The sequence below is a fragment of the Malus sylvestris genome, chromosome 15 (assembly GCF_916048215.2).
Source record: "Malus sylvestris chromosome 15, drMalSylv7.2, whole genome shotgun sequence".
NCBI lineage: Eukaryota > Viridiplantae > Streptophyta > Magnoliopsida > Rosales > Rosaceae > Malus > Malus sylvestris.
The window spans coordinates 23,109,729-23,120,274 of NC_062274.1; the positions used below are offsets into that span (position 1 = coordinate 23,109,729).

The 10,546-nt window shown below is 37.8% G+C and overlaps 1 protein-coding gene across 2 annotated transcripts; it reads right to left on the minus strand.

Moving 5' to 3' along the window:
- Positions 1 to 1,683: 1,683 nt before the first annotated feature.
- Positions 1,684 to 6,985, minus strand: LOC126604698 (protein DA1-related 1-like). Of its 2 annotated transcripts, none has more exons than XM_050271986.1 (12): positions 6,447 to 6,985; positions 5,437 to 5,591; positions 5,132 to 5,201; positions 4,451 to 4,784; positions 3,687 to 3,807; positions 3,456 to 3,539; positions 3,204 to 3,323; positions 2,877 to 3,089; positions 2,715 to 2,777; positions 2,489 to 2,607; positions 2,348 to 2,406; positions 1,684 to 2,247 (listed from the first exon to the last, which is right to left on the minus strand). In XM_050271986.1, exons 2-12 carry the CDS (start codon positions 5,536 to 5,538, stop codon positions 1,931 to 1,933), a joined length of 1,602 nt encoding a protein of 533 aa, XP_050127943.1. In that variant the 5' UTR covers positions 5,539 to 5,591; positions 6,447 to 6,985; the 3' UTR covers positions 1,684 to 1,930. The 2 variants fall into 2 exon arrangements, with proteins under 2 accessions (XP_050127943.1, XP_050127942.1); XM_050271985.1 differs by having other exon boundaries at positions 5,437 to 5,578; positions 6,447 to 6,984.
- Between the last annotated feature and the right edge of the window lie 3,561 nt (positions 6,986 to 10,546).

The following is a 10,546-nucleotide window of genomic DNA, read 5'->3' on the forward strand; positions in this document are numbered from 1 at the left end:
AGCCTATACCTTGACACGTGGCCAACAGTCATAATTCTGACCCTTGTGCCTTTTTTTTTCTTTAATTTCTGGCGGAAAAATATGGACCATTGATTTTTGGATCAGACGATACAAATCAATTTCAAATTCAAAATTTTTTGACCGTTGGAAATCCAATGGTCCAGAAATCTAGCCGTTGGAAATCCAACGACTGAGGACTGGCCACGTGGCCTCCAATCAGAAAGGTTTAGTGCACCTGCGCAAGTGGGCCCGCCTCTGTTTTGTTGTCTGCGACTCGCGCCCAGTCACACGTCCTTCCCACGTGCCTGGTGCAAAAAGAATATAAAAGGCTATCTAACGTCACGCTGACGTCAGATAGGCTGTCTCTTCCCTTTGTCAATTTTGGGCCAACTTGTGGCCTGGCTTGGGCTGGGTGCCAGCCTAAAGGGCTGGGGTGGAGTTGCTCTTAATGAAGGATGGTCACGCCTGGTGTTCGTGGATAAAAAAATGTCACAGACACAAAATATCAAAATGTAAACATTTTTGGCCTCTGAAAGCAATCCATTCTTTTTGTTACAATTTGTGCCAAACAAATTGAGTGAAAAAATGTGGTGGTATAATTTTGGGTAAATTACACTTTACCCTCTCAGGTTTGGGGCCAATTTCAATTCCTTACAACATCTTTAAAACATTTCACTTTCATACCTCACATACTATTTTATTTTAATATAATACATCCGTTACATTTTCTATCCATTAGTCCGTTCAGAGCTGACGTAGCTGCCATATTTGTGCTGATATGGCAGCCACGTGGCAAAGAAATTAAATTTTTATACATTAAAAATATTATAATATTAACCCTATTAAAAATAAAATAAAATCCCCAAACCCAGATCCCATTTCTTCCCCTCACCTCTCTGCAACTCCCATATATCCCCATTCTGAAACCCTATTAACCTAACCCCCAAACCCGTAGAGAGTCTTGCCCAGGCTATTGAAAAGGTCAGAGTCGACAGAGAGGCTTTGAAGGTGGGCAGCAGTGGTGATGGAGCCGAAGGAAACGGTGGGCTTGGGGATCGAGGAGAAGGGGTTGGGTGGTTGGCCCCCCGAGGAGTCGTCGGACTTGAGAAACATGGCAGGAGGTTGGGAGAGGCGAGGTATGAGAGGTCAAGGTCGGAAGGGTCGAAGAGGTGGAGGTCATTGAAGTTGGAGGTGCGAAAGGATGTGTCGGAGTGAGCCCGACAATGGTGGGACCCGTGCTGAGGGGTGCTCGGGTGGAGGGGATGGAGGGAGAGGGGTTTGGGTCCAATTTGTTTGAAGGTACTGATTTTATTAGCAATCCATTAGGGTTTAATTCAAATGGATTTTGGTTTTTTGCTTTGACAAAGAAGATATTAGAGTTATGGAGGTTTGGAAAGAGATGAAGAGAAGTAAGAGGGAAGAAGATGGGTAGGGGTAGGGTGGTATGTGGGGTTGCAGGGATGGAATTTTGGGCTTTTTATATATATTTTTTTATTTTTTTAAATAGTGTTAATATTATAATATTTTTAATGTATATTTTTTTTTTTGGCCAAGTGGCAGCCACATCAGCACAAATGTGATAGCCACGTCAGCTATTAATAGACCAATTGATGGAAAATATAACGGATGTATTATATTGAAATAAAATAGTATGTGAGGTATGAAAGTGAAATGTTTTAAAGATGTTGTAAGAAATTGAAATTGATCCCAAACCTGAGGGGGTAAAATGTAATTTACCCTATAATTTTAACAATATGTTTCATATGTTTCCCAAACTGTTTGGAGATGACAGCAATTCACACAGAAATGAGCATTTTCTTTGCTGATCTCTATGTCAGTATATCTTATGATGTATATCCTATAAAAGCAATATGGGCACGGCCGACGTATGGATTTATGTAGTAACAACTCTTTATATCAACGCTACAAGTCACTCGGGAAAATTTCCGATCAATCGAATATGGTCGAGGGTCCTCCTCAGACCAAACTTGAGCACAGCTTGGTTACCTATCCTGAAACCTTCTCCGTAAGCTGTTGATGAATCCGACTCAATTTGGTGTTTGAAAAATTTACCGAGTTTTTTCTCAAAGTCAGAGCGTTTACCCTTCTTAGATGAAGCCGAACTAGAAGAGGATGATGATGAGGCAACATCACTACCTGGTGTAGAATACGTCTCGGCGTCCAGCCACATATGTGCTAGCACTTGGCAGATACCTTCTTCGACCTCTGGGCTCAGGTTTGGATAGCCTGCACAACAACCTATTAGTAAATGCAAGCAACCAAAAGGAAATGTTACAAATGTCATAAACGGAATATTGAGTGCAGGTCCTGCAGGAAAGGCACACACCGTTAAGCCTTAGCCATGCGTGCATCATCTCATGAGCCAGAATTGACCCTGTCAACAACCTGTGTTTACAGGATTTTTAGGTCATAGACAATTAGCACATGACTAATGATATGGATAAAGAGGGAACAAGAGAAATATTACCTAGGAAGGCCATACAACACAAGAATTGCTGTTACTTCACAGCGACGAATCAACCTATGAGGCTCAGTTACCATGTCTATCATCCGGTAGCCATCTCCAATCTTTGGCCTCCTCAGAATCTGCAACATAGTAAAATATAAACATAGAACTCTTGTCCAGTGAACAGATAGCTTAGAAAATATAAATGCCACTTTTACAGCTAAAATTTGAAGGAACAAATTCCTACAGTAGTAACGGTCTGTTCTTCTGACAAGCAGAGTCCTCTAGTCTCCGGCATGTGATGATGACCCTGCCCACATTAAAGTTCAAATAAACATCAGATTGAAGAAATGCAATGGGAAATGCAATGGCACGTTATTTTTCCAAGCTTTTAAGGCGTCAATATTACATTCTTTTCTCCCTCCATGGCCTCATTTAGAGCTTGTCTCTCGACCAAGAGCATTGGAACTTGCTGCTTCACTTTCATGTTTAAACCTTCATAAAAATCTTGTATTTCAAGGTAAAGGGGTTGACATTCGTGAGTGTCCATAATTGCTGAGTCTAGACACTCCAGACACAGCTTCCGACCATCGTCAAGTAACAAATATCTTGTGTCTCGGGGCTGCAAGGTTAGAAGGCATATCATTACTAAAAATAATGTCTTATATCCATTTCAGTTCCTTCAGGATTTATTGTTTTGTTGCAAAGAGGACGGGTTGTGTTTTCATGAACTTACCTCCATTCTTTCACAGCTACAACACCGAGGGGTCCTATCACGCTCATGAGCAGGACAGTATTTTTGTAGCCAGAAAGGATGTGCTCTATACTCAATAAGCCCGGCTGAATTTGTTGGGATCTATAAAGAAAGAACCGGAAAAGAAAAAACAGAAAATTATAAAGAGAAATAAATTTAAAAGGGCATGCTTCACTCTTTATAAGAAAATGGAAATGTAATATCATTAAAGAACTAAATAGAAGATAAACTTACGAAACTCTTGCAAACATCGCATTTTGGGTGATGCTGCTCCTTATAGCAGGATTTGTGGTAAGGGTGATTCCCAGACATAGAATACTGTCACGGATGGGAGATCCAAAATTATATTATATATAGCTATATACAATCATGTTTCCAATTTTAAAAATAACTCGGCTGGGAATTCAAGTATTTTGTCAGCCAATTCCAAAGAAAATTCTTACTGAACAAGAACCAGATTCTGACCTCATAATCAGTAATTGGAAGATTGCAAGCACGGCAACGGAAGCATTCTGGATGCCAAACAGCACCCATGCAACTCAAATATCGTCCATGGCCAATTCCCAACTTGCAGCCAGCACATGTCCTACAAACAACAATTTTAACAACCTTCTCAGATTACATATGCACCTTTGGAATACAGCTATAAAATTACATGAAATGCAAGACTCAATTCTCAAGTGGCTTAGTTTTATGTAACTACACAATGTGAAATCATAAAGACTAATGATCTTGCACCTCTGATTCGTAATAATTACAGTAAAACAACTCCAGAAAAATTACTACACTCCTCTCTGGTTACGGAAGAGACACGTGTATAGCAAAGGATAAATTTATATCAACCTATTTTTGTCATTCTCAAACAAGTTACACTTTTATAATTTGATTTTGTACCTTCTGTATCAATTCTTACTACATAGGTTGAAAACTCATCAGGTGGCTTAATATAACTAGGCATGTGAGCTATAAAGCTAGTCTAAGCTTCCATATGGGCAACTCAAACTTCATTCCTTTCCCTAAACATCCATATTGTTTCACAATTTTTTAAATGTTGACTATCGAACAAAGTTATATCTGTATTGTTTCACAATTTTTTTTGAATGTTTCCTATCGAACAAAGTCTAATCATTTTCAAAGTTATTGCGAACCTGTAGATAACAGAAATTGGCATATGACAGTACTTGGTTGACTAGACTAGATTCAAGAAATAGCAAAGTGTCCGTATTCACCTGTACCCAGCTGGCGTGAAGAATGAAAAAGGTTGAGATATGTTGCCATTATCATGTCGAGGAGGAGAACCCATGTTCAAACTTTCTTGAATAGCCTTTGCAAGTTGTTCATCTTCCTCCAATTGAACTTTAGCACTTTGTTCATCTTCCTCGTAGTGAAATTTTGCAGGATTTTCATCATCGTCCGACTGAACTTTGGCAGATCGAGCATCATCATCTGATTCAACTTCGGCAGATCGTTCATCATCGTCTGATTCAACTTCAGATGATTGTTCATCATCGTGTGATTCAACTTTAGCCGGTTGTTCGTCATCCTCTGATTGCGATTCATCTTCTGAAAAATAAGTAGGGTAATGGATTATAAGTAACTTATCACTCAAACAGAAGATAACAACCAAATTTTATGATTATACCCCTTTAGTGGAGTAATGCAGAAGTCAAGCTCTATGCTTGATAGAAAATGTCACAATTCAATTCATTACGGATTTCAAGAAGCATTTGCACACCTAAAGCATATTGCTCGATCGCTCATGTCTAGCACTAGTAGTTACTAATCCTTGTATGAAAAGTGGGGGAATTCCAAGTTATTCAGTTAGTCTATTGTATCCCAGTGAGGAAACTCTCGTACTTATGCAGCACATGCAAGTTATCAATTGGTTTTTGCAAGTTTGTGAAACTTACCGATTACATTTTTTCCTTTTTGATCTAGTTCTGAAAGGGACAGTGCAATAGCAACATCTATGTCTTCTTCCTGGATTACAAGTTGCCAACAACATACAGTTAGCATCGTACAATAACACAAAAATACAAGCATGATCAGCATGCAGGAAACTTCAGACTTAGGTTATCATGGTCATTTCTGTCAATTAACTTTGTGACGGGTAGATATCGGTCTACCTACTATGGGCATAAAACTAACCCACCACAACATTAAATGTGCAGGAACAATGAATAATTGTGTTTATAGAAGTCAAAAGAGTAATTACCACTGAATTACGAGGCTCGTCCCATGTTCTATCCTCTCTAAATTTCTTATGAGAATGCCCCTTATGGCTAGAACCTTTAAGAATCTTAGTTAGCCAACCCATAACTAGAAATATTATCCGCCACTAGGCTGGCAAACCGTACCTGCACCAGGAGTCTATTATTTAGGGAAGAGAAAGCACGACATTAAATGGACAGCAGAAACAAAAACAAAAGGCAAAAATAAGAGATATTTAGTGGCACGAATGTTAAATTGTGCTAGCTATTAAACATCGAAAGAAAACATTAATGGATGTCATGACTGACTAGCCCGATACAGACTGAGAATAAAAAATAAAGATAAAGCGAAGAAATAGGGTGGACTAAAATTGGTTCTCTCTCGTAAAGTTATCACAATGACATTCGCAGAGCAAGAAACAGCAAGAGTGGGATCGGAGAATATCTATGAACAGCATACACTCAATAAGCCTTAATCTGGGAACAATTTCCAGATTTAGGGTGGTAGCACTGCAGCAGTTCGCAGAACATGCCATATGTACAAGCAACGAAATCATAACTAAGAGAAGGCATGAAAACCGGAAGAAAAAGAAAGAGAAAAAGACATAAATTCTAGCTAAGCTAACTATTATACAGTCTCAGCAAGTTTCTTAGAGCATACAGGAGCAACCATACAACCATTTAACAGATTCATGTAATACTAAAATGACTACGAACCAACGGAATTTCGCTTTGTGGCATTCACACCCTGTTCCAATAAGCACAATCCAATTGAAAGAAATTAACCTATATAGAATGAAAAAGAAATAGCAATATCGATTGGAAGTATCCCAAAAAAGCTTCCCTTTCCCAAAATTCCGATAGCATGCAACAATCCACAATCCATTATCATCAAACCACATATTTGTATGATAACACATTCAGTCAAAATAAAGAAACAAAATTGAAGCAGGTGGGGCATTCAAATTCAATGAAGAAAGATAAGCTAACAAAACAGAAGTCCCAGAAAATCTACCTGAAACAAATTAAGATTCTGCAAAAACAGTAGAGTCTGATGAATCCCAGATGAGATAAAGTTCCCAAATCCCCATCATACCAACCACAGCTTTTCAGTCCTGCAAATCCCTCAACCTTTCTTTGAACATAGTCACAACCAATTTAGTAAAGATAAAGGGTGGGTACTGCTTCAATACTACGCAAAATTCAGGACCAAATTCCAAAAGGGTTATAAAATATTAATAGAAAATTGCAAACAGGTGAAGCTTTTTGGAGGGCTCTGATCATCATCAGGGTACTAGAATCCACCTTTTCTTCTTAAAGCCCACCACAAAAAGACAGAAACTTGAAGATAGATGAATTGCAATGAATCTCAAAGGTTTGTGCTTTTCTTGCAATTGTTTCTAATCCCATGTGGGTCCTCTACCAATTCTCCACCACACTCCACTATATGTCAAAAACCCCATTAAATCTTTTTCTGGTTGACAAAGAGTCAAGAGGGTGATGTTTAATCTTCCCATTTGGTTACAACTGAAAGCGAGGTGGCTCCAGAGGCAAAGCTTACCCAGCCATTGCTGCTTGCTATTGCTTTTCTAAGCTCTTAAAATCCCCACATTCTGCCTGCCACATGGGTCCCCTCGATCTTCCCACATTTCAAGTCCGTTTACCAAAAACCATTACGCATTAAATTATTAGTTATTTGAGAGAAGGGAGCTTCAGTTATGTATCAGACTATATAGACATGATTTTATGTTATGTGTTTAAAACTCGTCTAACTTTACAACTAATAATTATTTTTTTCTTCACAATGAAGGATGTATACTATTTGTGTTTGGTACAATATCAAGGTATAAGTTATAACTAATTTATTGTGTGACTCAAATCTCATTTATTAAAGTAGAATATTGACGTATTACATTTTTTTTAATGATTGTAACAATTTATGTTCGGTGATATTCCATGTTTCAAATAAATAAAAAAAAAAAACTTACTAGACACACCCTTTTAATTTTGACTATGATATTAAAAATTTCTCTTATTAGTCTTTTTTTAGGTAAGAATTGGATATTTACTGTAACATCCCACATCGTCCAGGAGAGTGATCTTTAAATGTATATTCTCATCCCTACCTAGCACGAGACCTTTTGGGAGCTTACTAGCTTCGGGTTCCGTAGGAACTCCGAAGTTAAGCGAAAAGGAGGCTAGAGCACTCCCAAGATGGGTGACCCACTAGGAAGTTGCTTGTGAGTTTCCAAAAACAAAACCGTGAGGGAATGGTAAGCCCAAAGCAGACAATATCGTGCTACAGTGGTGGAACGGACCCGAAATGTGGTGGACCTGGGCCGAGATGTGACATTTACAGAGATTTTTAAAATGTACTTGAAATGTCACCACAAATGATGTATCATTAATAATAAATAACTAAATTAAATGATGTGTCATTAATAAGAACTAAGCACATTAGTCAATAATTAAGTAATAACCTAATTACCAACTTTCATGTCATTTACTTTAACAAATTTAGCTTAAACAATTAGTCTCTTTAGCATTACCCTTCACCAATATGATTGAAATTTATTTGTAGTTCTACTTGCAATTGGGTTTTTTTTTTCAATAAACATTTAATATGCTCTCTTTCTAAGATTGCATATCCATTTCCAATTAAATAATTTAGCTTTTAGGATAGGATGGGTTTTTCATAAGCTAAAAAATTATTGCCTAGAAGAATTGACAAAGAAGAAAATGAAGAAAAGTAAAGGAGAATATACTTATTGTGGAGAAATTTATACACCAGGTTTTAGTGATTACCTAGAGAAAAAGAAGAAACATAGAAAGAAATACATTTTTTTTGTCAAACGATAGATTTTGTTAGATTAAATGTTAGATTAGCCACTGACGAGGTTCGAACTCATGCCGTCATGCTAGGGCTCAACATATTTTCATCACTATGGTAAAGATAGAAAGAAATACTTTAAATATAAGAAACATGGCTTCACCATGTTCAATGATGAATCAATTTTTGGTTATACCAAAAAAAAAAAAAAAATCAGTTTTTGTGTATTTGGTGATATTGTAGGAATTTGAAGCAAAATTAATTTCAGTTACTCTCTTCGTAAGATTGCATACCCACAGATGGTGCTTTACCGCATTGATAAAAAACAAGTATATTCAGAAACCTTGTTGCAGGTTTGATCCTTACCAATCTCTCTCCCTCCTAACAATTGATCATTTAACCCACTAACGTTACTCTTGTTCACCTTAATACATTCTTTGTCTTTCTAGTTATTTGACTGAACAATGTAAAATGAAAATAAAAATAATTCTATAAAGTGAATATTTTCTTTTCTCACAAAGTACTCCTCTTTATATACATGGCATGCACGCTAAAAAAGTGCATGGTGATGAAATTTTGATGAAATTTTCACTACCTACTAGGGGTGGAATTTTTTCCCGAAAATCCCGATCTCGTCCCGAAATTAGACCGAAAAATTCCCGAACCGAATTTCCCGAAACATTCGGTACCTGAAACCGATCCTGACCCGAAAGTTTCGGTTTGGGATTCGGCCACAACTTTGAAAGCTTTCGGGAATCCCGAACCGAACCGAATATTATATATATATATATATATATATATATATATTTATTTTTAATTTTTAATTAGACATTACTTGAACCGTTGGATTTGTTAAAATCTAATCCAACCGTCTATAGTTAGGTCATTTGTTTGTTAGGTTATTAGACTCTCTCAGTCGCTCTTGCTCTCTCACCTCACTGGCTCACTCACTCTCACAGTCCCCCCGCTCCACTCCTCCGTCGAATCCACGCCGCTCCTCATCGTCCATCACTCCATTGACCCACGCCGCTCCACTCCTCCGTCGAATCCATGCTGGTCCTCGTCGTCCATTGACTCACGCCGCTTCTCCATCGACTCACGCCGCTTCTCCATCGACTCACCCTCACACACTCGAATCCGACACCAATCGAGTCCCAAAATCCAGGTTAGGGTTCCTAATTTTCGATTAACTTGATTTCTGAGTGAGTATTTTGTCAAATGTGTGAGGGTTTCGAATTAGGGAACTTTTCATGTGTATTTGATCCTCTTCCTTCAATAGAGGACCCCAAATCAGTAGGAAACCCCATTTTATGTGTTTTTGTAGGAGATGATTCAGGTAGCAAGCTAACTAAGATTAGTAGTTAGTAGGCCCAGAAGCTTTCCCAATTGCATGCAACGCTTCATCTCTGTGCCTCGAGAGATTTCTTCACTGATTAGCACACAATTCTCACAGAGAGAGAGTGTGAGTGTGTAAGAGAGAGAGAGAGAATGAGAAAGAATCAATTTCGAGCAGTCCTAATCATCTTCTTGTTTTTCTTTGTCTTCAGAATCTGTGATGCACTATACGGACCATCATCGCCAGTTCTTCAAGGCCCAATCCCGAAGTTACCCGAAAATCTCGAAACACTTTCGGGAATCCCGAATTTCGGGAAATGCACATATTCGGTTCGGTTTCGGGATATAAAATCCCATCCCGAAATGTTTTGGTTTGGGATTCGGGAAAGGAGTTTCGGTTCGGGATCCCGACCCGAACCACCCCTACTACCTACTACCAGCCGTGCACAGTGCGCACACACAAAAATCCTCAAAAAAATCTTATTTTTCTCATATCTTGACTTTAACTAACTTAAATAAATAATTCCCAGGCACTCACTTTCTTCTCATATCACATGTCATTCTTGTGGTGCCACCCAACTAATCTGGATTGTTCCGTGATTTGCAACGTCAATAATCAACTAGCTTAATGATTCATTATAATAATAATAATCAGTTAGATGGCGATGAATTGCTAATCCTAATCGGATAAATAGTTGTTGATAAGGTAATTGAAAGATAGTCATCATAGTTTAAAAAAAAAAAAATTAAAATTAAACTCTCGTAGGCTCATAGTATAATCTTTTAACAAATTTAGTCCATAAATAATTTTAAGGGAACTTTAACGAAAAGCTTTCGGTACTATTTACTTTAACGAAAAGCTACATTTTAAAACTAAAAAGTCAATCCTGATACTATTTACTTTACCCTTTATTTTGTCCTTATCGTTAAAATTCAAAATTTTCAAATTT